General features: G+C 38.9%; 1 protein-coding gene across 1 annotated transcript in view; it reads right to left on the reverse strand.

Annotated features, from left to right (window-relative positions):
- Window positions 1-27,010, reverse strand: part of SGIP1 (SH3GL interacting endocytic adaptor 1) — a 209,902-nt gene that overhangs the window by 85,581 nt on the left and 97,311 nt on the right. The window contains exons 4-7 of the mRNA XM_082667976.1: window positions 22,056-22,080; window positions 14,678-14,734; window positions 11,018-11,072; window positions 10,131-10,306 (exon numbers count right to left, since the gene is read on the reverse strand). Of these exons, the coding sequence (XP_082524102.1) occupies window positions 10,131-10,306; window positions 11,018-11,072; window positions 14,678-14,734; window positions 22,056-22,080 (313 nt within the window). The remainder of the gene's footprint in view (window positions 1-10,130; window positions 10,307-11,017; window positions 11,073-14,677; window positions 14,735-22,055; window positions 22,081-27,010) is intronic.

Below are 27,010 nucleotides of genomic sequence, written 5' to 3' on the forward strand. Positions count from 1 at the left end.
ATTAGATTTTAAGTTGGTAACAGAAATTGAGGGTTAAGGTCTCTGACCCTGGTGTTCATGTTTCTGGAACCCCCAATCAGATTAGGTTGTCTGAGATAGAAGAACACAATGAAAGAATCTGCAGTTATGCAAGGAAACTCTAACCCTTACATCTCACAAAGGGAAGCAAAATACCAGGTACTCAGAGGGTATAACCAGTATTAGTTGGAGAAATAATAACAGAGGCAATCCAGATTGAATTAATATTCTGCTCATTTTCAAGGAGATCAGAACATACAACAGCTCAGGGATTTCTTCTTACCATCGTAGGCTGGGCATAAGGGTTTGGAAAAATGATATTTTAATTTTAAATGTCAGGGAATGGAAGCAACAGAGAATTCCCTAAGGAAAAATAGTTAGTAATGAAGGAAAGAACATACACATATCAGATATGAAACAAATTCTTCTGCGAGTAAGTCGCACGGCTTACTATAATGCAGGAAAGAGAAGAATATATTTTGAAAAAGGAAGATCCCACCCATCTCCCCAACTATCCTTCTCTATAAGGCCTGCAAAAAAAGAGATACATCTCATGTGCCAACTCCAGAAGATTTTGGCCAGGCTGCTTGCAGCTCTGTCTAGAGGGGGCTTCTCAGACTACGTCTGGGATGTGGGATCTAGTTGCAATGTCTGCTGAGGGTTTGGAAGGGGAGTGGCAGTTTATATGCTTCATGCTTGACATCCCTGATCTAATCCCAACCCAAATCATGTTTGATGCGTTGAAGCCAAGCTGAGCCTCTCCCCTCCAACTCGTTGCACTGGAGGTCTGGGCTGAGCGCTTAGCATCAGAATGCATGCAATCTTTACCTTCCCCTTGCACCGTGCTGAGTTTCTACCAGGAGTGAATGCCAGTGTGTAGGAGACTGGAGCTCTCCTCCCTCACAGATGACTCTTTGTTTTATACTGAACTCAATGGGGTGCTGAACCTTCTGCCCAAGTGAGGACAGGAAAGGGGGTGGTGTTACCAAGCAGCAGCAAATTCAGGGATTTTGCTCGCTGGCAGGCTAATTTGGGGGTGGGGGGGCACCTGGAATAGGCAAACAGCACCAGACTGTCCTCAATTAAAAGCTATCTCTCCCTCCCCAGATTTTTTGATTAAATAACTCCATTATGGATGGCAAATCTCCAGGAACAAGATTAAACTAATTGCCCCTTCATAACTCCATGTCAAATTCTTTAATTCCTTGTATCACTGAATTTTGCAGGGGAAAGAGAGGAGGCAGTAGCACACATGCCAGGCTAGGTCAACTCCTACTCTCTCATCATTTCTATCAACCCTCTTCTCCTTGACTTTGCTCAAGTCCTCCCTCGCTATTTTTATTCTCTTTCTTCCTCCCACAAGTCTCTGAACTTAAGGAAGAGAGAAATGGAGCTGAAAAGGGAACTGATACTTATAGAGCCCCTTCCTAGGTGATAGGCACTGAAGTGGGCATTTTGCAACATTATCTCATGTCATCTTTACATCAGTCCTGAGAAGGTAGGCATTACTGTTCCCATTTTACAGACTTGGGAACTGAGATGCTGAGTTAAGGAGCTTGCCCATGGACACAGAGATAATAAGATACGGACTCAAAAGCCTGTGTTCTCTCTACTTAACCAATGGGCTTCAAGGAAGTGCTCTCTTTCTTGGTCCCCTTTCTATATCATCAACCTGCCCCTAAAACAGAGCACTTCCCGTAGAGATTCTTGGGCCAGAATATGCACAGCAGAGTATTAAAGTTGAGAGGAATTTAAAAATAATTGAATCACAGACCCTGATTCAATGTAGATGAGAAAATATACTGTGGTGGTTTTTATTTATTTATTTATTTTTTAATATACTGTGTTTTTAACTTGGCAGAAAGGAGGCAGATGCTGGAGTTCAAGTCCTGGCCCTCGAAACTTCAGCTGCCTCTTGATCTTTCGGAGTTGATGTCTTCCGTAAAATAAGGTGAGCACCACCTCCCTGCCTACTTAACAGTGTAGCTGGCTCATTACATCTTTCTGATCATGACAGCTTTTGTAAAACATGAACCATTATTATAATGAACCATCCATATAAAAAATGCTTGCTGATTGATTGATTAGGGGAACTGAAATATATGAGTCATATAAAAAGAAGGTGTCTTTCTTTAACATTTAAAACAAAGGTGACACAGAAGCAGTTAAGCCTGACTGACCTATCAGCTCAGCCTTGCTCTCTTGTCACATGGAACACAGGAGAGAGTGTATGTAGACTGACATGGGCTCTTTAGGCACCGTTATAGTGATAGCCTTCAAAGGGTTTGTGAGTAATCAGAAATTATTTGTAAAATGTTTTGTATGAGTTATTGAAATTTTAATTTTTTCCTCTGGAAAGAGAAACAGTAGCTTTCATCAAAAGTAGTATAATATAGTGGGTAAAATTTTTGAATTGGAAACCAGAACTTCTGAGTTTAAATCTCAGCAACTTCACTTACTAGCTGTGACATCTTGGGTGAATTAATTAATTCTTCTATGCCTCAGTTTTCTCATCTGTAAAATGAGGGTAATAATAGTACCTATCTCATAGGGTGGTTGTGTGGATACATTAATTAACATATGTGAAGCAGCTGAAACACAATCAGTAAGCAAATTTTCATAGCTGCCAACCAGCAACACCATCGCCATCGTAAGTTCTCTAAGTGGTCTCTGACCTTAAGGATGTTTATGAGTAGTCACCAGGAGACACACTCCATTGTTCTGATTAAAAATAGCTATCATTTACTAAGCAACTCCTTTGGGCCTTACATAAATATACTTACAAAGTACTAACTATTTTACATGCACTACTTCCTTAATTTTTATAAGGATACTATGAGATGAATAGTATTATTAAAATGATTTTACACCTGATTAAGCCTTGACTGGGGCTTAAAGGTTTAAGTAACTTACCCAGGATCATGTGGATAATGAGTGCAGAGCCAGAATGCAAACTTAGTTCTGACTTGTCCCAGAGCAAAAATTTGTAATCAGTGTAGAACTAAATGCTTCTAGTTAAGGACAACTTCTCAAGGTAAGTCAGCAGTGATACTCGACTCACCAAAGGACAAAAGTAAAGGAATCAACGGCAGCTCATGACACAAGGAAAAGATGATATTGCACCAAGAATTAAAATATAGCATCTGTCTTTTCAATTCCAGGAAAGCTATGAGAGCCACAAGATTCAAAGCACCTAGGGAGCAAAGCATGTCGCTGAAGATGTGTCCCTGTGGGTTCTGGAAGAAACGGAGATGTCTACCTCTGAGATCCTGAGAGGGGTGAGGAAGTCAGGAGACTGTGAAATGGAGGCCAGAGGGGAAGCTGAATAGGCCCACATATTCAATCAGGACTGAGTGAAGACAGGACCACAAGGGGAAGTTCAACCTCTATGTACCGCTTGTGACATCAGCTATACATTGTTTTCTGATAAGCTTGTAGTTAGTTAGCACGAAGGTTGGACCAAGTGTGTCCAATATTTCTGATGCTAGCTCTCAGTGCCTGCTACACAGAAGGTGCTTACCAAATATTCGGTGAATTGATTCGAAGAGGGCTGGAATATTATGTCATTTCTCCATGAAATAAATTTGGTGGGGATGCACAATGTAGGATCCCATTAGGAATGCTAGCCTTCAGTACGGTCTCCTGAAGAAGCACCACACTTATTCAAGGGATTTTGTTAAAACAAAATTAGGAATGTTAAAATAGGAATGCTTCTGGAATGAGCTTCAAAACCAATCCACAGGCATCACAAAATAAATTATTTTATTAACACATTTTCCCAGTTTGATACTCAGAGTAATTGCTGGTCTTGGCTCTAAATGACTTTTGGTCATTTGGGTTTTCTGATTTATCACCATTAATGATATTCTTAAAAATATGCCCCAGGCTCTGCAGACAATTCTAATAACAACAATCAAATAATCCCTAAATGTAGCATCTGAGTGCTTTCTATATTAACTCATGCCACCCTTACAATAGCCCTGTGAAGTAGGTATGGGAGTTATCTTCACCTACTAATGAAGAAACCATGACTCAGGTTTTGTAACTTGCGCAAAGCAACCCCAGGTAAGAGGCAGAGCCCAGTTATTTGAGTAATTGTGACATCGTTGGAATAAGTGTCTATTTGTATCTCCCCCAAATTATCTTAAAGGGAATTAATGGTATTCCATTGTGTATTGAATTTTCATTTTGTTGTTTTTATAAAGGCATATTTCCTTATAGTCCAATCTTGCACCCGTTAATTTATTTAGCCCCTTTGAGAAATTTTTACTTTTTAAGGACAAAACCACTCATGGAAGATATAGTAGAGGTTTGCTTCTACCCTGAATGTAGGGAGTGTGGTATCAAGGGAAGCAGATCGCAGAACTCTTTATCTCACATCTCTGCTTCCATCTTCTCCTTTAAAGGAAAGATCTTTACATTTTATTAGCAGAAAGAGATGGACTACCGTGTAAGGTAGGTGTTCATTTATTCCCATTTTAGACATGAAGAAACTGAGACTCAAATAGGTTTAAGAAACTTGCCTAAGTTTGCAAGAGGTTGAGTTCAGGTCTAACAGATTCTAATATCTTTCCTGTAAAATAAGCTGGCACTGTATGCTAGGTCCTTCAGGGGTTAAGTACAAAGTTTCTATCTGTGTTTAAAGAAATATCAATCACAAATGTCCAGTATGGAAAAAATTGATTTAAAAGTAGTTCCTCTAAAAGGTGGAGATTTGGTTCAAAATTAAAGTCTAAGATAGGCAAGAGACTGCCCAAACCTCTTTAACTGAATTCAAGACTTGAGATACAGATACATTATAATCCAGGATATGAAAAGACAGAATGCTTTTAGGGCAGGGGACTAGAAATGGGGGAGCAAAGCCATGACTCTCAATAAAGGGTCAAGAGTTAGATTAAAAAATTATGTATATACAGATATAGATAAATACATACATACATACATACATATTAGTGTGATGGTTAATTTTATGTGTCAACTTGATTGGCTATCAAGTACCCAGATTAAACATTATTTCTGAGTGTGTTGTGAGGGTGTTTCCACATAAGATTAGCATTTGAATTGGTGACCCTCCCCTATGTATGTCAGCATTATCTAATCTATTGAGGGTCTGAATAGAAAAGAGGTGGACAAAGGAGGAATTCACCCCCCTTTTCTGCCTCATTGTTTGTGCTGGGACACACCTTGTCATCCATCTTCTGCCCTCAGACTGGAATTTGCACCATCAAGTCTTCTGGTTCTCCGGGTTGAGGCTCAGATTGAATTATTTCACCAGCTTTCCTGGGTCTCCAGTTTGTGGACAGCATGTTGTGGGACTTTTCAGCCTCCATAATCACGTGAAGCCAATTTCTTATAATAAATCTATCATCATCATCTCTCTCTCTCTCTCATCTATCTATACACATATATACATATATCCTGTTAGTTCTGTTTCTCTGGAGAACCCTGAACAATACAACCAGGAATAAAGAAACAAACAACTGCAAAGTACTATGTACACATCAGGTACTGTTACTAGGATATTCTGTGTGCTTTCTTCATTCACTCATTTATTGAATAACTATCTATACGCCCAACGTGTGCCATGTACTGTGCTAAGCACAGGGAACAAAAAGTCAAAGAAGATTTGATTCTTCCAGAGACCAACCATAATCTACAGAAAAATTCCATAAGGACCATTATTACCCTCACTTTACAGAAAAGGAAATAGAAGCTCAGAAGAATTATAGGACTTATCTAAGGTTACATAGGTAGAACATGGCAGACCTGGGTATTATTATACGGCTACCTCCTATTAACCCAAGATTCTAGAAGAAATTATTTATACAAATGGCCAGAAAGCACTTGGAAAAGAATGTGGTAACAAGAGGTGCCAAAATATGCCATGTAGATTTGTCTTCAGAAGGGTTTCTCCCACAGCTGTTAGGAGTGCTATTGGCAGACAGCCTTCAACTGTCAACACTTCAGGATCTGACTCAGCTGCAGAGAGCCACCTTGGCGAAGGTCATGCCCCTTTCTTAGCCTGCCCATATTGGAGCACTAGCTGTATAAAGGTTATCGATCTCAGCTAAACCCAGGACAACCCGGAAGGGTCATTCTAGCTCACAAGTTCCCCATGTGATTAGCTTAGGCTGTTGTTGGATGTGCAAAACAGCTTAACTTCTCCCTCTGCCCACCCTACCCCACAGGTATTGAGCGCAACATCCTGCACACTAAACTTGGAATTGGAGTCAGCATGCTGCACGGAAAACCTGTTGAGAAAAGGAGGGACTCTGTCCTTTTTTCATCCTCCAAAGAGCACAACTATAACATGAACAAAAGTTACACAGAGACAGCATTTGGGTTTAATAAATTTCTTTCAACAATGAAACAGCCTTCCTCAAAACGCAGTGAACGTTGTAAGACAGAAGGAGCACTATTACTGTTGGAGGCATCTCTATCAACCAAATAAGTTGGTATTTTACTTAAGTTTGTTTCTTTTCATCCTTCTGCTGGCTAACACATAGCATAACATAACTGGTATTTAGAAATTAGTGATTAGAATTCTCTAAAAGGAAACTTCCTAGTTTCAATAGGTTCTGGGAATAATTTTAAGATAGATGGGGAGGAAATCCCATTTTCCAATAACTCCCCAAATTTATCTGATTATTTAAGATATAGTGGCACAGAAACTGTGTCAATATCTACCAATATCCATTCACTCCTTTATCTTTTAGTAACAGAACCCTGAATTTTAGCTGGTTATATGTGTATCCAGCCAAAAACTACATTTCCCAGACTCCCTTCCAGCTAATATGGCCATATGACTAAATTATGGCCAGTGGGATCTGGGGGGCAGTGATCGGTACAACTTCTGAATTCAACACTTAAAAGAAACCACTTGCCTTTTATTTTCCCTTTCCTCCATCCCAAGGCTGGAACATGGAGGTGTTTCGTGATGGTAAGGCACCAGCATCCTTGAAAAGGTAGAGCAATAATACAGAAAGTTCCTGGGTTCTTGAATGACCCCTGGAGCAAGACTCTATTACCCATCTGGACTGCCTACCAGCTTTGACTCTTTTGTGGGATAGAAATAAATCATCCATTTTTTTAAAGCCATGACTATTTTGGTTTCTGTTAAAGCAGCTCTACCAATATTCTAACTCATACAGATCCCAGATCAACAACTGAAACATGGGTGATTTTCCTTCTTTACCATATCAGCATGATATCTTACTAGGAGACCACAACATGATAAGAATAGAAATTAACATCTTTTGCCTGTGAGTTGACCTCTGCATCCTCCTGTCTTCTTTTTTGGTGCTTGGCCTTGTCCTGGTCCATACTATACTTGATTTCTATATAAAAATCAAGGACCCAGATGAGATCTAGACTGGAATTATGTTCATTTGCCTGTAGAGTAGGATTTTTGCCAGTAGCTAAAACCCTGATTTTCTATGTTGCTGAAGCTTTGTTTTGGGGAGGAGTAATTTTCAGATAGGTTTGTTTATACTGTATATACACATAGATATATATGACACATTCATCCATCCATTCGTTCATTTCATTCATTTATCGAGTCATTTGACCATGATGTGTATATAGGAAACCTACCCAAATAAAATGAAAATCAATTCATGATAAGAGATATCAAATGGGTTACAATTCATTAATACATATTCACAGATAGATGAAAAGAACAAGTGAAACACAACTTTATCTTAAAATTCTTAAAAAGAAATAGAAATCAGAAATTCAACATAAGACATTGTTATGAATAGCTTACCATTTGGAATTTTCTTTATTTCTAGTAGTGTAACAATTGATGCTTTTGTAGCGTAAGAACCATAGCCTAAATGAAATATTCTGATATATCATTAACTGGTATAGGTCCTATTTCTCTTTTTGTACCTGAATTAAGTGTAGCTGTGTGAACGTCTGATTGCTTGGATGGAAACATCTAAAGCTGTGCAAAGCATTCCTCATTTTCATCATGGCACTAACTGGATTTCAGAAGGTTCTTTCTATTTATCCAGTTCTGGAGATAAAGTTCTACCTATGTCATTGGTGAAATACACCTATATTTGGTTATGGGTTATCTAGAAGAGGGCATGGATTCTAAAGCCAAGAATATGTTTCCAGTCCAATCGCTCTTTACACTTATGTTTATCCAGAAACGTGCCTACCTTTCCCTAAAGCAACAATCACAGCTCATTTTCTTACAGTAAATGTCAAAAATCACAACTCTTTGGGAATCATAGTAATGAGAGAGCCAGGTTCTCACATTAGAGGGAACCAGCTGGGAGTGTGGAGGCAGTAGTGGCGGGGGGGATCCCTTGGTTTGTGGGGCTGCAGGGCTGCAGGAATTGCCTAACCCTGGGATTACTTCTCTGGGTGTCTCCATCTAGTTTTAACATTGTTTCCCTAACATCTTTTTGTCAGTCTCAGCCACGTCATGTCAATATACCACTTTAAAAACTGGTGTTGGGAAGAGCTCAGAGTGACAACCACTCTCCTTGCTGTACCCTCATTATCTGGTAGGAGGAATGACTTGGGCAGGCATATTCGTTTTGATAGAAGGGACTTCCCCTTTCCAAGAGTCAACTAGCTTTCAGTAAATATATCCCACACATGTCTGGGATCGTTCTAATAAGCTTTCTTTCACAGAAATTTGTTCACTGAACCCCATGAACTTGCCTTCTTACACTTATCCTGGTAGCTTTCAAATGACCACTAGGTTTATTACACTCTATAGAGAAGTGGATATAAACTGGTTTCAGGCATTGAAATAAACTTTTACAATTGATAAAAAATGATTTAGCAAGTAAAAAATGATTTGAAAGATGTTAACTGAAAAGTGAAATTGTGTACAGTTAAAATGCCCCTATTACTAGAAATCACCTGTATTGTAGACCAACATGTGAATTTAAAATCTGTACCCTCCATGGCAGAAGGGAAAGAAAACTAATACATGTTATGCCTCCCTTTTCAAGAAAACATCTTAAGATTTCAAGTGAGTATGATTAAAAATTACCTGAAATATCATTTGCTGTGGTTGACTACTATTAGCAATCATGTTAGTTGACCCTAACCGTAGTGGTAAAGGCCATTATAAGCACTAAGCACTAAAGAAGGCATCTTTATAGACTTTATTCATCCCAGGCAGGCAAACATTTATTCCCAAAGGATGGGTGATTACAACTCCTTTAGAAAGGTTAGTCGAGATATTCCAGAAGCATCTCAAAAATGGTTCAGCATTTATTAATTACCTCGTTCATGGGAAATGCTGCAGGGAGAGCACATTTCTCTAAAGAAGATGCCAAGAAGCCAAGAACATCTTAGCTCCTAGTATGAGAGCCTTCATCTGCTCTTCACAGCTATTTTTAGAAAACAATTGCAGCATTTATCAAGTACTACAGAGAAAACACTGTAAATGTTGGAACTCAGAAGGCAGCAATTAGAGAAATTTAGTAGATGAGAATTGGAGAAGGAAGTACAACTTGTAGAAAAATACGAATTTGATTAATATAAATAAGGCATACCTGTATCTGAGGTGCCTAAATGATGAGATTATTTAAGACAATTTGATAATAAAATATAATGAAGCTTATGAGTTTTAATACCTTTTTAGACTATGATCTATGATGTTAGATTAATATTTCTTTTTGAAGCATTAGCAATGAAAAGGGTTTTTATTTTCCTAAAAAAAAGCAATTTTCTTGGTTTTCTTTCCATGAGTTTTTATGTTTTATATCATAAGAGATGACATTAAGATGTGTTTTTAAAAATCGCTATTAGTAAATTCGTATACTTCATATTGTTTTTAATTGTTTCAGGAGTAAGTCTGGATAATCTTTATGTTATTCTTTCCTTCTTTGAAAAATGATTGCAGGAAAACATCAAAAAGAAATGTGATCTCGTGCATTTTTACCATTTTGAAAAGCACAGAAACTGCAATATAGAATGAGCATAACTTTCCATGGCTAGAACGAGCTGCTTCAGGTTTATAGACTTCATAAAATGGTGACCATATGCAGCCTTCAGTTTAAGAAGTTTCTGATCTACTTAACGTGTATGGGCAGAGCACAGCTCTCTGTCCAACCTCACCAAAGCTTGAAATAAAATCCACTCACCACTGGCGATGGGGAAAGTGCAATGTTGCCTATTGATGCCTTCAGTTCATCTACAGTTGCAGCGTTCTTAAGAATGTCTTTAGCTTGCAATGGCTTAATCTTGATATTAAACTTCTTGTGTGATTCTTCTTCCTCTTCCGATTCGCTTGAAGAATAAAAGTGCTTTCCTTTGGTAGGTAGAACACAGTTAAAGATACATAACTCTTTTTTTCTACTGGGAGGCAATGATGAGTATAAGACATGAGTGACTGCACATAGAGGCAGCAGAAGTATCCTTAGATGGTAGAAAATCAAAGCAAAACAAACAAAAATCAAAGGGTAAAGAAGGAAAGAGTTAGAATTTATTCACCTTTCCTTGGAGCAGGATTAAGGATGGTGAATTTCAAGGAGCAATGGTTACAAAGTTGGCCATTTGTGTCTCACTCAGCACACACAGTGACAGGCGTGACAGGCCCACGGGAACTTCCTCTTACTGTGGAGACAGGAAGGCCTCTCTACTGATGATGTGTGATGATTTTTAACTGCTTCAGAGTGTGACCTGCTCTTACCAGAGATGGTTTGCAGGCAAAGCACAAGTCAGAGCTATTTTCCAGCCACCATTAGTGACGTTGTCACATAGGATTTCAGCAGACAACCCAGTACCCGCAATTTGTACAACTGTTTTTCAGCACAACTTTTCTTTCTCCTCACTCTCTCTTTTCTATGAATAGAGCAAGGCAAAATGCCTGCTTGTTAGTGATCAGGCTGTTCTCTGTGCTGTTTATTCATCTCTAATACAAGGGACAACAGGACTTGAGAAGCTTGGGTTTCGGCACCTTTTCAATACAAAATTTATCACCCTGCTGAGAGCAAATGAAAATGAAAATTAAAATATAAAGAAAGGATATAGCCGGGTTCCTCAGGTCTGATGCTGTAGCCTTCTTCATCCAGCTCAGGAGAGTTCTATAAAATACAAGTGCACATTAAGCAATTATTATCCTGACAATGATAAAGGAATTATTCATTTTCCTTCAAGGGTCTTCCAGTTAAGGGTATAGACTTGTCTCTTGTTTTGGAGGTGAGTGCTGGGCCCTATATGTTTAGATATTTACTCACGGATATTTGGAGACTCTTCCTATTGGGAAAATAAACTAGGAATCAACTGTCAATGAAAGAAAACATTCAAACAGAATTTATCATGCATTTCCTGTAAGCCAAAGACTATGCTGAGCAACATGGCAGGGATACAAAATGCAAATTATCTTTCGACTGTATTCTGGTAAGCAAAAGTTCAAAAAAATGCGAAACACAAAACATCAGTGATAGGAGTTTGAAAGGAGAGGAAATTTGTGAGGTTTGGAAGAATTAGAGAGTCTGTGTGTGCCTTTCGGGCCAGATGGAGAGGAGAGGGGAGTCAGGGGTGAGGAAGAGCCTGTACGGAGACACCAAGGCAGGAATGGACAGTATGATTCCTGTAGGGAAAGGGAGAGGCAATGGTGACAATGACAGGACTGGAAAGGAAGCTGTATGGTGGGAGACCATGGAAAAGAAGACCATGGCTGGGGGCTGGGGAGCAACATGCTGGGGGAAGAGTCTAAACTTGATATGGCTACTGCAGCTTCTCAATTAAGGTAGGACACGCTGAAAGCAGAATCTTAAGGAAATATGCTTCAGGATATATTGGGGACAGAAGAAACTGGAGAAAGGAAAACTAATTTAAGATGCTTGCATCAATTCAGGTGAGATGTGCTAAGTAAATGACCAAGTTGTTCGTGGTGGGAAGGGAAGAATCAAGGACATTTGGAAGGACAATTTGTTAGTTCTTAGTAACAGACTGGTCATAGGAGGAAAAGAAGATGGAAGGTTCAAGAAGACTCCGAGATTGCTATCCTCAAATTCTGGGAGTACTCCTGGCTGAACTCATTCTAACAGAAGGCAAATAACATTTTTAGGAAAAAGACAGGAAAGATAAAAGATAGTTTGCATGACTGGGATTAGAATTTTCATACTTTAGTTCCTATTATATGATAAGTACTGTGACCCACGCTTTATTTTACTGTCCCTTCATAACAATCATATGCAGAAAGAATTATCCCATTCACCAAGGAGGAAACTAAGAGGAATTAGACGCCATTTCTCAAGGAAACACACCCAGCAAATGGTAGACCTGGGCCTTGATCCCAGGTATTTTGAGGCTCAACTCTATGCCTGAGAGAGGAAAAGGGTGCAGAGTTCAAGGGCAGCCTCTTGTAGTTGAGGTCATAGGCCTGGAAGTAAAGAAGACAGAGCTGGAGAGAGAGATTTTGGAGTCACTGAAGCAAAAGACATACCATGACCATGGAGAGAGAAGAGGGCCTGAACGCCATGGAAAAGCTGCCATTTATTGGGCATTTATTGTCTCCCTCTGTCCTTTCAGTACTCAAAGCTACTTTTAAAATGCAAGTGTATTAAGGTTACTTTCCTGCTAAAAACCTGTCCCTGGCTTCTCAGTGCACTTAGAATAATAGTCAGCACCACTGTGCAGCCCACAAGGCCCTGCCTGATTCTCACAAGGCCTTCTTCCCACTATTAACGTTTATGATTTGATTGCTGCAAGCTCTTTCCCACTTCAGGGTCCTCATAAATGTCCTTCTCTCTGCCTGGAAGTCTCCTCCCTCAAATGTGCAGTCAGTTAAACTACTTAAACTTTAGGGCTTTGCCTGAAGGCCACATCCTTCCCTAGGCCTTCCCTGCCAAAAACATGATGATATAATCTATTAAGAATAAAACCTTTATTATTACTTAGAGAAAGTGGAGTCTAGTGTATAATTACAAACACAATTCCTGTGACCTGAGTATTTTTTAGGACCAAGCAAATTCGAGGGAAATTCTGCTTCATTTAAACACTTACATGTTGACAGGACAGCACTAGGGTTTAGAGTTTAGATGGGGTAGCAGAAGTACTTGATGAGTAATTTCGTATTTTAATTATCATGCTTCTTGTTTGCTTAGAGTATCCCATTCCTGTATATTAAAGAATTCTACAAAACATAACAAAAATCTTTCTGGGTGAAAAAGTGTTAATTTTGAGAAAAGAAATCATCCTTCCTTAATATCTTTAGTAACTTCCTTTATAACATTATTTGTGAACAATTTGGGTGTAGGATAACATAGGGGCTATCATAGATCTAGGGAATTAAACTGCTAAAAATATCAAAAGATCTCAATTCTGGGAAACAAATATAAGAGAGGACCAGGTAATGAGGTTGACAGAATGACATGTTTTGGACTGCACGAGTGGCATGAAGAATTTAACCTTTCTGAGCTTCAGTTTTCTTTTCTCTAAAATGCAGATAATGTAGTATTTACCTTCTAAGGTGGTAAGAATTCAGTAGCATATAATATTATAAATGGTGGCTGTTATTATAAAAATAAAATTCTTCTTATTAACAAATGTGCAAAAGCATTAACATCAATCTTAATTCTTCTGAAAGGGGAGGCTGGGCCAGACAGTCACCTAAGGTATAAGTACAAAGGCATTCTGTAGGGATTGTGAATTTGGGCACTTACTATGCAATAGAAATGATTTTGGATGTGAATATGGTCTACACGTTTTCTATGATTAGAAATCTAAGAGCCATTGTGTCCATTTTGTTGTGGTTGGTGAAGTGTGTGGTGATGAGGTTAATTGCTTTCTGGGGGAATTATGAGGAGAATTTAGGTCTCAGCTGGGATTCACCTTCGCTCCTTGAGAAGCAACAAGTGATTGTCATTTGACCCAAGAAAAATCTGTACCACGAGGCTATAATAATTATCATGAGCTATGGTATGAAGGTTTGTATTCTCCCCAAACTTATATGTTGAAATCCAAACCCCAAGGTGATGGTATTAGGAGGTGGGGCCTTTGGAGGTGATTAGGTCACGAGGCAGGAGTCCTCATGGTTGGGGTTAGTGACCTTATGAAAAAGACCCCAGTGAGGTTACAGCTAGAAGGTGTCTTCTATGAACCAGAAAGTGGGCACTCAACCAGACACCAAATCTGCTGGTACCATGGTCTTGGACTTCCAGGCTCCAGAACTGTTAGAATTAAATATCTGTTGTTTACAAGCCATTCAATTTTTAGTATTTTTGTTAGAGCCGCCCGAATGGACTAGGACATTATGAAATCAAGGCCCAATACTGAAAGCCGCTTAGAAATATAACCAGGACTGAAACATCTGGAGTTAATATTTTAAAAAGCATTTTTTGAACACATATTACAGGCTAGGCAGCCTACTGAAATATTCTGCAAATAATTAGCTCAATGAATCCTCGCGACAGTGCTATAAAATAACTACTGACTTCATTTTTGCTGGCCAGCAAATAACCAAAGCCACACATAGGTGATATATGGAGGGGCCAGGACTTGAACCCAGGTCTAATAGACTCTAGTGCTCTTAACTGCTACCTGTGCCGGCATGCTAACTGTGCCGGCACTTCCTAATGAGGTGTTTCACTTATTTCTGTGTCCTATTTTAAATACAAGAATGCCTCGACTCGTTTTCACATTCTGAAATATTTATAAAGACAAACAATCTTCTGATACTCACGTATCTTTCCCAATCAATTTCCGCATAAAATCCATTTGGTGCCCCATTGCTTTTCTTCTGTAATAAAATTGAAAATACGTTTAGAAGAGAAACAATTGAATGAAAAAAAAAAGAAACAAAGAACACTTCACTCTTATCTGTATTTAGCAAGAGCTATCCAAACCCAACACTAGAAAGACAAATTAGAGCAGCCTATTAAGCAGCCACATTGGTGTAACTGAATGGTAAACTGAGCTGCTGTGACACTGCATAAAAGAACTTACACACTTATTCCACAAAAGACTGTAGGATACCTAAGCATAGAGATATTAACAACTAGCTGTTCAAATTTTATTCAATTACTAGAGAGTCAGCAGCACCTACGTTATAATTTAATCCTCTATACCTTAGGGGATATACCCAGATGTATATACACATTTAAATGGAAATATTTTGACTTCTACATTACTCTCATATACAATTAGTTCCAACAGATCCAAAGAGTATTCATCCAAGCCATTAACTAGTCTTCTTTTAACTTTTCTGACACTGACTCAACTTTTTCCTAACTACCCACTTGACAGAATATAAAGGAAATCAGCTCCAAATTAGTTAATTCAGCCTGTAAGTTTTAAAAATAGTGCTGATATTCTTTCAAGTGGCTTTTCTTACCAAATTATTAATATAGAATTTGAGGATTAAGAGTGGATTTCTATCATCCATGCATCCTAAGCCTCCATGAGCACACATCATTACAAGTGACTGGGTATCAGCATTGTCCTCTCAGTGTTGTCTTAAAGTTCTATTTTGGCCCCTAGTACAACCATGGCATGTATGGCCATAAGAACTTGAGCAAGGATGTGGCATCATCCAAATTGAAATTCCTGGGATTCTCTACTTCTTGTGAGCAAAGGACAAAAATGCAAATGAGGTTGGTAATGGACAGTCCATTCAACAACATTCCTGTAGTTGGCACATGGAGCAACAGTATGTCACAGAGCACTCGCAGATCTCACAACAACACGCATCAGATGCTGACGTGACACACGGGGCTTGAGGACAGGACACGTAATTTCGCAGTCACAAATGAAGGCCAGTTGAAATAAAATGTGAACAGCTGACACTTAATTTGACAAATAGGCAGGAGAAGAAAGCTTTGCATCTATGCATATAGGATCACTAGAAAACCAAATCAGAGGTAACCTAGTAACCATCATCACTGAGTAATACTTACTGCGTGTTGAGTGGGCACTCTAAGAACTAGCAGTAGTTTAGTAAGGGTGAAGTGCCTAGGGAATAATGTGTTCATTATCTTCCTCTCTCTTCCTGTACACTAACACTGCACTGGAATTTACAAATGCAGCAACTCTGCCCCACATCCACCAACCAGCGCCCCAGAATACAGGGCTGGTACCCCTCTTCGTCTGTGTCTTGCTCCTGACAAAGATAATGTACTTCGTCAGACTACATCATTTTAACCTTCTCACAGAATTGCCTTCATTGAAATAGTGCTTCAATGACATTCTTTCTTCTTTGAACAAAGGTTGCTTTAAAAACCTGCCACATCAACTCTGCACCTGTATGAGCTATGAAGCTGCTTTTGAGGACATGGTCCATTAAATAATGTGCCATCTAATAATAAAAAAATATCTCTCTCATAATGAATGGACATGGTTCCTATTTTCTTTTCGTCATATTTGCTTTCTTTTAAAATTTCTACTTTACCAATCTGTTTGCATATGTCTTCTTTGCAAAATTCTCCAAATCCTTCTTAGATAGTATGTATAATAAATTCAAAATACAAATGTAATGTATAATAAGGTGAAATCAAATAAACTAAGCTGATCTCAAAGAACTAAACTGATGAATTTTGTGATCAGTATAGTACTATTAATAGACCTTTCAGTTATCAAACAATTCTTCAATACAAAGAATCGTTATCTGAAAACTAAAGAGATTAGATAAACTACTGAGTTCAAAATTTTCAAAGTTCTACAGTTGTTTGCTTCCATGATAAGCTCATCTCCATAATCAAAGCCTTTCAAAACCAAGATAGTTGATATGTTCAGCTAAACAAAAACAAAATAAATATATGTGTGTGTATGTTTCTTTCCTGACAACATATACCCGACATTATGACTAAAAAAGTTCCTCGATTTTTTGAATTTTCTAGATCTGGGCTCAGTGAAAATTTCCCAGTTTCCATGGAAACCAATGGAAGATTGAGATAAAGAGAAAGCAAAGCCTATAAAAAGAAATTTTCCTTTAAAATAGGAACATTTTAAACATAAGTACTAAACACAAACAACAAATCATAAAAATACATTCTTTGGGGCAGACATTCAAAACATATGCAAACATACACACACACACACACACACACAGAGATTCATTAGAGAAATTGGCAATTTGGCCTCATTCATACTAGTGAATTCTTACAAATATATTTGGTTTTGCAAGTGGATATTATCAAGTTAAAGCTAATCCAGAACCTGGCTGAAATTCATCTGGTCAAACTCCAAGGAAGAAACAATTCTCCTGGTTTAACCATTTAAGCAGCTCATAGTGGTAATATGGAGGTAATGGCTCTATTGATTTTCAATTGGAAAACAGTGAAAAAGCAAGGAAGTATGTAAGTTAAGTGGGGAAATATTATTTAAAAACTAAGCTTACTATTTAAAGCAATGTTGGCTATTCATCAACATATAAACAGTGATTTTTCTCTTGGAGTATAATTATTTATTCTTTTAATTCTTTTCTGTATTTTCTAAAATTCCACAATTAGCATAAATAACTTCTACAACTTGAATATATGACTGTTATTCAAAGATAATTGAGGCTTACAGCAATGTTGATCATGTTTTAATAGGTATTTTACTTTGGTCAGGTTTATTATCTGCTCTCAGATAATATCATGGTTTAAATCAATAAACATAGTAACAATTGTGTTCAATTACACATTCATCAAAGTTCTTAATTTCCTTCGTGAATGCTCTTCTTTTCCAAGGTCAGATCATGGCCACATAGCTTTCCTTGGTGAGAAGTATTAAAGGCACATGATACACTGCCTAAATATAATCTTTTTGCCATTGAGACAGACTTGACTCACTTTGTATAGAACAGCACTATCCAATAGAACTGTCTGTGAAGAAGTAAATGTGCTGTATGTGTGCTGTCCAATATGGTAGCCACTAGCCACAAGTAGCTGTGGAGTACTTGAAATGTGAGAAGTGTGACTGAGGAACTGAATTTTATTTTTGAATTAAAAAATTATTTATTTACTTAATTAAAGTATAGTTGATTTATAATGTTTCAGGTGCATAGCAAAGTGATTCAGTTTTATATATATATATATATATATATATATTCTTTTTCAGATTGTCTTCCATTATACGCTATTACAAGACAATGAATATAGTTCCCTGTGCTCTACAGTAGGCCCTTGTTGTTTATCTAGTTTTATATATAGTAGTGTGTATCTTTTAATCCCAAATTCCCAGTTTATCCCCCCCCCTTTCCTTTGGTAACCGTAACTTTATTTTCTATGTCTGTCAGTCTATTTCTGTTTTGTAAATAGGATTTGTATCATTATTATTTTTTTTAGATTCCACATATAACTGATATCATATTATATGATATTTGTCTTTCTCTGTCTGGCTTACTTCACTTAGTACGATAATCTCTAGGTCCATCCATGTTGCTGCAAATGGCATTATTTCATTCTTTTTTATAGTTGAGTAATATTCCATGGTGGAATATTCCATGGTGGAATTCCAAGATGTGGTGTATATATGCACCACACCTTTATCCATTCAGCTGTCGATGGACATTTAGTGAGCACTGAATTTTAAACAGCCACATGTGGCCGCCGTGTTGGACAACACAGTTATAGTTGTTGCATAGTCTGGGACAGGATCAGCATCCCAAGTCCATTGTCAAGTACATTAGATCCCACAGGCCAAGGTCCTGCCAAATTCCTGATGTTACTGAGGTGGTGCTTATCCTAATAAACAACTACTCAATTTGTATGGTGGTGTTTATATTACAGCCAAGGCTTTCTTAGAGATAGCATATTCTTTTTAAAATTGGAATCCCTATCCTTTGTGTAAGACATAGGAATCACACGTCTCTTATGCCTGATCACTTTTTAAAAGTATATTTGGATGTCAACATATAGAGTCTATTTGGTTGATTTAAAAATTGGCCCTGGGTATTCAGGAAGTAATTGGGAAATATTATCTGAGAAAGAGTCTTCTTAAGTGCTACTGTTGTTTTCTTCAAATTTCAAATTGGGATTTTACTCACTGTTTCTACAACCCCTTGGATATCTTAAACTAAAATCTGTTTCCTTACCGAAACTTTTTTTCCTCCTTCACGTGCGCACTCTGCTTTGCTATTGTAGGGTGGTTCATGTGGGCTGGGCTGCTGCAATTGATTGTTTTCATGTAGAAAAAAGTTGTTAAAGGATCTGTTTGTTCTTCAAGACACATATAAAGAATCACATGGAGTCAGCAAGCATACCATAGAAGAAATAATGTCTAGGCCAAATTGTAGGGCCTACCAATCTTGGCAGGGTTCTTGAAGCAAAGAGTGGACTTTGGGGCCCATAATGAGGCTCTATTCAGCAGGCCGGTGTGGCTAGGCCAGGAGAAGAAGGGAAGGAGGAAGAGGCACCCCAGGCACTAGGGATGACGTGGATCGAGTCCTCACTCAGCCGGCACTTAATTTACAGGTAGAGAACAGACACCGGGACACACCAAAGAGACTTAATAAAAATGGTTGCATTTTTAATGGACGTCTGAAAAGGCTAGCTCCATCATATATTCCCCTGGATCAAAGCCTTCCTGGGAGACATCAATACACACAGCACACACAGTTGACAGCTCCAAATCCGGACCCTTTCTTGCACACGTGTTCAGGATGAGCAGAGATCTCCTCACAGCAACGGCCGTGACCCCCAGTGACCCCAGTCTAGGTGTGGATGGAAATCTGAACTGCTTAGGAAAAACTTAGAGTGTATCCTGCACAAAACAGAGTTTGTCTCTGGGTTAGACTGCATCATCACACACAGTTGCCTGAAGCTTCAGACATCGAGACAGACAGCTCGGCCGAGGGTAGGCATTTTCAGCCAGTGGGGAGCAAGGTAAGCCCATCTTGATACGTGCAGCCTGGCCACAGAGGCTCTGTAGATAAAACCTCAAAAGCAGTGTCACCAGAGATGGGCTTCACTGGATTTTTGAGAAACTGAATTTAAATAGTTAAATCTGTCGTGTGGCCCCTGCATTGACAAAGTCGTCTATAAGCATTAAATGGGCACACCACAACCTGTAGTTTGTAGAACCACATTAGTGAAACCATAAATTTCCACTTCAGATATTCAAAAAGCAATAATTTGAAAGCTAACTCAGCCACATAAACGTGGACTGGCTCCACAGACACGAGGTCTTAAAGAAATCAGTCTGAGTTTGAAAGAAAATCAGGTTGAGATTTTCAGGGACTGAATGCGAACAGAAACTTGGACCCCTACAGCACTGGTCTCATAAGACGTTCTCAAAATTTGGTGACCATAGTATGTGGAGAAAACTTAAGGTACATTTCCAAATAGTAAAATTAGCAGCTGGCCAATAATTTCCAGTTACCTAGGAAGCTGTACACCCTGTTTCTGAGAACCTGCATTTATTTCGAATGCAGCCTGTTTTCCAAACAGGTCTGTGTTATTTCCTGAGAAATCGAAATTAAATAATTCTTCCTTCCTAAAATCATGACCATTCATGGCATTTCCAATTAAGGAACAAAGAAGGCACATCTGCTGATAAATAACTTGATGTGACTGAGAATGGTGACAGTGAAGGAGGATCGGGGAACTCAGGGATGAAGCCCTGACTTAGGGTGGGCAAGTCCGCAGAATCATGGCTGGGCTTATTGACTCAGCACATACTCAGAGTTGCCTGCTACACGCCCGCCAGGACTGTGCCAAGCACTGGGATGCATGTTCTGCTCGAGATTTAAACTCGTGGTCCCTAGAAGACCAGAGAACTCTGAGACAGCAGTGGGGCCTTGGGAGACAATGAACAGCAGGGAGGGAGGAGCTTTAGAGAAAGGAAAAAGGACAAGACTGAGGGTGCCACAGGGAGAGAAGCAAGAAACAGCAAACCAGCCTGGAAGCAGCAGGGAGGGAAAGCAGAGACTATCTCACAGAGCCTTGCAAGGGTCAGAATGAAGGGAACAAGAGAACTCACGGAGGGGACCAAGACAGAAGCAAAGAGAAGACACAGAAGCAGAGAGTACCTGAGACAGAGTTAACGAGAGGGCTCTGAGCCAGAAGCAAGAGGTGAGGAGAAGCTGAGTCTTCTGGGTCTTTTTTTTCCCCTGCTGAATAGAGCCTTGATTATAGTGTTACCCAATGTCTGATAAATTTCAGTCTACTTTCTTAACATTTCATGGCGAGAACTACATGAATGCAAAAGGCGTCCCAAAGCTAAGAACCTTGAGTCAAATATGGGAGAAAAACTCCTACCATAGCTACAATTAACACCCCAATTTAGGTCTAATATTATAAAGGGTGATTTTTCAAGAAAATATTTTTAACTATCTGGTTTATTTTCATTCCCACTTCAGCCCAATGAGCCTAATGCGAGTCCCTTTTTTTTTTTTTTCCTTCAGTAACAGCTGTTCTTTTGAACCTTCTGAATAGGCATCTGATTTAGATTTGAAGGAAGTCATTTTAGAAGCTGGTGCAGACTCGCATAAGCACAACTCAGATAAATCCAAGCCCATGCACCACAGATTTCTTTAAAAAGCAAGAAATCTGGTGACCAGCAAGGAATCAGAGTTACTGTTGAATCTAAACCCAGTGGACACATTTTCCTCCTCCAGGCTGTAAATTCAGGCATAAATGGTTTCCAGACTATTCCCTACTAATGAATTTAACATAGAAAATGTATCTGCAGCTCAACTACGAAAGAGGAAGAGCTTCTTTCAATTTTATTGGATCTCAGATCCATTATGACTTTGTGGCCTCTGCTGGAGAAAAACATTCTCATATAAGGAGCTCTTATATCATTAAATAGGAAACGAAATAACAGTTGATGGTAGCAGCCCCTGCAGGAACTGTCTGGCTTCTGACCCACCATATTGATGACTGGTTTGCTTGCCTACTCTGGGGCAGGGTTTTTGGTGAATGCAATAAATAAGTTTAACTTGACCAAGACTGCATTTATGTCCCATGCAATGACTACAAAATTTACAACAAAAAAAGTTGTAATTGAAAAGTCATTTAAGCTAATTTTTTTCCCCTTGCAGGAAAAAAAAAAAAAGAAGAAGAAATGGGGCTTTAAGAAATTTAAACTAGCATAGGTTGAAGTGCAAACCTACTAATAATGGTCATTTAAATACTTACAATTCCATCTCTATCTGGTGAACCTCTGTAACAAAAAGAAATTGGTAGCTATTAGGAAAATGAATCATTCTTGCTACATAGTCTCAAGTATGACAATAAGAATCATTAACCACCTTTCTCCCCCCTCTCACGAGTTCCAACCCCAGTAAACCTGGCTAATGAAAGCCAAATCAAAATGGATTGGTTGAGTGATATTTGAGTGTGGGGTGTGTGTATGTGTGCGTGGGAGGGAGAGTCTCATTAAAAACTGAAATCCAAAAGGCACAAGTTGCTGGTGCAGTGTCTTGAGAGGAGAATTCATTAAGAGCTGTCCCACTCAGCAGCCTTCTATTTAAAACTACCACCAGGAATGCAAACCCATTTGTTCTCTCTCATCTTCTCCCCATAAGTGGTCTTGAATTTCCCCCTATAAGAAGGAACTTCTTATACTTATAAGAAGAACTTATAAAACTACAGAGTAGTTTTCAACTTACTTTAAGAATCTATATTTTCTTCCATATTTCTAGAGTTACTGCTCCTTTGATTACAGAACAGGAAATGGAGGGCAATTTTGCTAAATGGCTTGCTTTGATGACTAAAGTCCAGGGTATTTAATCCATGGTGAAGCTAGGCTGCAGTGCTTAAGAATAAGGGCTTTAGAGTAGGATGAAGCCAGGTGTCCGGACTCTACCACTTATTAGCTCTCTGACCTCGAACATATTGAGTATTACTTAGTTCTCTAAGCCAGCTTAAATATGATAAGGTATATAAAGAACTTATAATGGTTCCCGACACATACTAAGTATTCAAAAATGTTTGTTTGTTTGTTACAGGTTTTTTCCTCTTCCGTGATGTCTCTACCCTAGGAACACAAAACTGTTCACTTGCAGCCATGTTAGACTTTATAGCCATAGAGGAAGGGTATTATTATTGTTACTTTGGAAAACTGAGCTGGAGGAATCGGAGAAAGAGAGAAGAAAAAGAGTAGTCACTTTATAACTTCTTATATTAATTAATTCTGTAAGGAGCTAGAAAAATATTATTCTATTAACATGGAGACCAGAATTATGCTTAGATGGGGACCTGCATTGTTTGGAAGAAAACCTTAGTAAGTGCCTGGGTGGACTATGAAATCTTGAAGAGTTTGGTGTGGTTGGAACTGTTCCTTAGCAGGTGGGACCAAGTGACAAAATTGTTTATTGCTTCATAGGGTGGGACAGAGGAGAGAGAGAGAAATGCAGAGTTGGTGGGACATCTTGGCTTCAAGATGTGATTCCCTTTCCCCACCAACACCCCCTTCAAAATTAGCAGAATATTCTACTTGTATTACAAAACACTTGATGGGAGAGCATCATTTTCCATAATCATTTCTGTGTCCATGTGGACACAGGGATGAATCAGTGATACAGGGGCTAGAAGCAGAGAGGACCCTGATATTGAAAGACCATGGGAGTTGACAGAAATCTTAGGATCTTTGGACATTCGCTGGCTATGGGAAAAAGTTGGTTCAAAGAAATTTCATCTAAGATAGAAAGATAGGAAGAGTCTTAGCCAATAAAAGTTATATATAATTCATTGAACAACTATTGAGTGCTTATAATAGGCCAGGCACTAGGCTAGGGTCAGGAGATAAAATAATGAAGAAGACATGCTCATCATAGAGAGAATGAGACAGGCAAGTAAATCCAGTGGGTTATTATGGCCGTAGTAAACCCAGTTGGTAGGAAAGTACAGAGGAAAGGTACCAACCCATATTCATCAAAGTCAATTTTCCCTAGATTTGTACACTTCAAAAAATGAGCATTTCTTACTAGGATTTCAGCCTCTGCCAAAGGAACTGATAGAGAGGAGATTGCACCAAATTTTGCATAGGACACATCCAGAGGCACTGATCCTTGTGGGGTTGTCTTTCGGGGCAGGTGATAGATGTGGAGAAGACAAGGCTCTGGAGATAGTCCTGGCTGTGGTGTTGCCCACTATTGGTCCAGGTAGAAGGGCATAGCTATAGGGGAACTTAAATGGGAGGCCACTTGGTCTCATGCATATTACAGCTCTAGGGATGGCACTTCAAAAATCTTAATCAGAATAATTGTAATTGTACATAGCAGCGTTGGTATCTATTCTGATCCTTTGTCTTATCCACTGATGGAAATAGGGCTGCTGCTTCCCCGTATGACAGCAGTAAGCATGGTGGTATCGTGCACTAGCTATAGTGCCCAACTGCCCAGGTTCAATCAACTTATATTTCCTAGTTGCATAACCTTGGACCAGTACTTCACTCCTTTGTGTCTCAGTTTCCTCATCTATATAACAGCCGTGATAACAGCATATAGCTCATAGGGCTGTTAAAGGATTCAGTAAGTTAATATAAATGAAGAGCCCGGAATAGTACCTAGAACATAGTAAATACTCATTAAATGCTACCTAGAATAAAGTTATTATACAAGCTGACCTAGGATGGGGAGTAGAGAGAGAGATTTCAGCAGCCTCAGACAATGGGGCATGTGTCCTCAGTTTATTGCCTAACCCCCTTTTATTAAGTTTTATACATTTTTAAATAATTTTTTTTTCTTTTTAAGAGCAGACCCATTATATTTACTGATTCTGTTTTAAAACTGATCATCTACCAGGAACGCTTTGCCTCTATTTTAAAAAGTGACAGTCACCTCTTGCCACTGCTGCCTTTTCTCTTTTACCCTCCTATTGGTCTTGAATATAATTTTGTCCATCTATTCTTTTTGTTTTCTGAGTAATCAAAGAATAGGCACTTGACTCTGGACTAGACTACTGGCTCCATGTCTTATTTTTCTGGGTAGCCTTCAGCAAGTTACTTAATTCCTTTTGGCACTGATTTCTCATCTCCAAAATTGAGATATTATTTCTAACCTTGTTGAATTACTATGAGGATTAAAAAGGATATCAGTACATACAAAATACCCTGCACAGGGCCTGCCACTTAGCACAGGCTCCTCTCTCCTTTCCTCTTTCTATCAGCCATTGTAACGTTGAGCAAATCAGGAAGCTCTGGTTCTAACCCCACTCTATCTAAGGACACTCAATCAACTGAAGTTGGAACTGGCAGCTACCATAGCAGGTTACTTGTCAACGCTCACGGAGTTGCAACAGCCCTGAAAACAGTTTGTATCAACAAGGTTTCAGTGATTGCATACTAACATAAGCATTACCTAAATCTGAAGGGATAGCACATTGCCAGAACATTTCTCCAGCCTTCTGCAAGAATGATATATGACCCAGTTAGAGAGCAGGGGCTCATGAAAAGCAAAGGCTTACACTAAATGTCTTGTCCTTTGACCATCACTGCTGGTGGAACCAGTTTATAGCTAATTTGCTATCACCTAAGTAAATTGGGGCGCTCAGATGATAAGAAGTAAAGGACAGATGCTTGGGATTTTACAAGAAAATGTCTTGTTAGAGTATTTCAGAGAGATATTGGGCATCTACACAAAGCCATGAAGAGTAACTTCCTCATTTTCATGTTTTTAGAAGTGGTGATGGAAGAGTGGTACTTTGGCCACCTGCAAATGAGCTCAGTCTGCCCTGGGGAGGTTGTTTGACCTCTTTTTCCTTTTGAGGGAGCTTCTTTCCTTTCTAATTTTCTTCACACACCAGAGATTATGTATAGTCAGTTACAGAAACCATCTCAAAGAAAAATGGATTTGTTTTCTGCTAATGATGTTCTCCTGAGATATGTCTAATAGTGTCCTCCACAACACACGGCACATTGTAGGTGGCAAAGGATTCTGTTGGCAGACGGACTGCTACAGTCTCTGGCCTTTTATGGAAATTCAATTCCATCTAGTGCAAATTGAGGCCCATTAGAGGAAAGTGTATTCTAAGTCCGTGGAGCTATTGGCAATGCTGAAACCAGAGCCCAGGTCTTCCGACTCTGGTGAACGAACCATCTCCTATTCTGGTTAATGTTTCAAAGTTGTCAATTTCTTAAGAAATAATGAAAATTATATAATGCTCAGAAAAATTATTTTCTAATTTAATCATTTAGAAAAATTGGCAAGACTAGAGTAAATACAGCTTCCATGAAATAATTATTTACCAAAAGAAAAAACACAAAGAAAAGGTAAGAACAGGGGACTTAAAACTTGATATCTGGACAAAAAATAGCTTTTTACCCCCCAATCCTTTACAGTCTCTGGTTTAAAAGCCTTCAAGGCTTCAAGGTCGCCCACTGCCTAAGGAAGGAAGCCCAGACACTTCAGCCTGGCTGGTACTTAAAGCCCTTCCTATCTGGCCCTGATCTCCTTTGCAGCCTTGCCTCCCACTATTACATTTACGTGTGGCCGACAAGTAGACAGACTGCTCTGTTTAGCTTGTCCCGAATACCTACTTGGCTTTTCCACATCTCTGCTTTGGCTGTTGTCCCTTGGCATGAAACGCATGTCCTCATCTTCTTGAAGGCCAAAATCAAGGCTCCTCCCTCTTTGAAGCTTCACTGATCATGTATTCAAATATGAGCTTTCCCACTCTCCAATTCCCTGGAAATTCCAATTCTAATCGCTCCTAAGGAACTTACCACGTATTAATTTGTATTAGTGATAACAGGAGTAGTGGCTGCTACCATTCACTGAGCGTTTACTAAGTACGTGTTACCACGGTAGTCATAACAAATGTTAGCTCTTTTAGTTATATGAAAGATACTTCAATTTGCGTGATAGATATTCTATTCCATGAATTATAAATTCTCAGAGGACAAGCCCACAGGGCAATTCTCAGCACCTTGTGATAAAATTTATGCACGATAAAAATGTACAGAATGAAAAGCTAAAGTTGCGAGATCAACATCACCTTTTTTCTTTTCACCTGTGCCTAAACAACTATTGATTTTTGCATTTTCTAACTTTCTTTCAGGGATTCTTGTCAAATAAGGGGTTTTATAGGTTCATTATTCTGCTATACAGCAGACCACAGCAGATCTGCATTTCCACACGGTCACAGCCAGC

This window comes from Grampus griseus (assembly GCF_964374135.1).
Source record: "Grampus griseus genome assembly, chromosome: 1".
Classification (NCBI taxonomy): domain Eukaryota; kingdom Metazoa; phylum Chordata; class Mammalia; order Artiodactyla; family Delphinidae; genus Grampus; species Grampus griseus.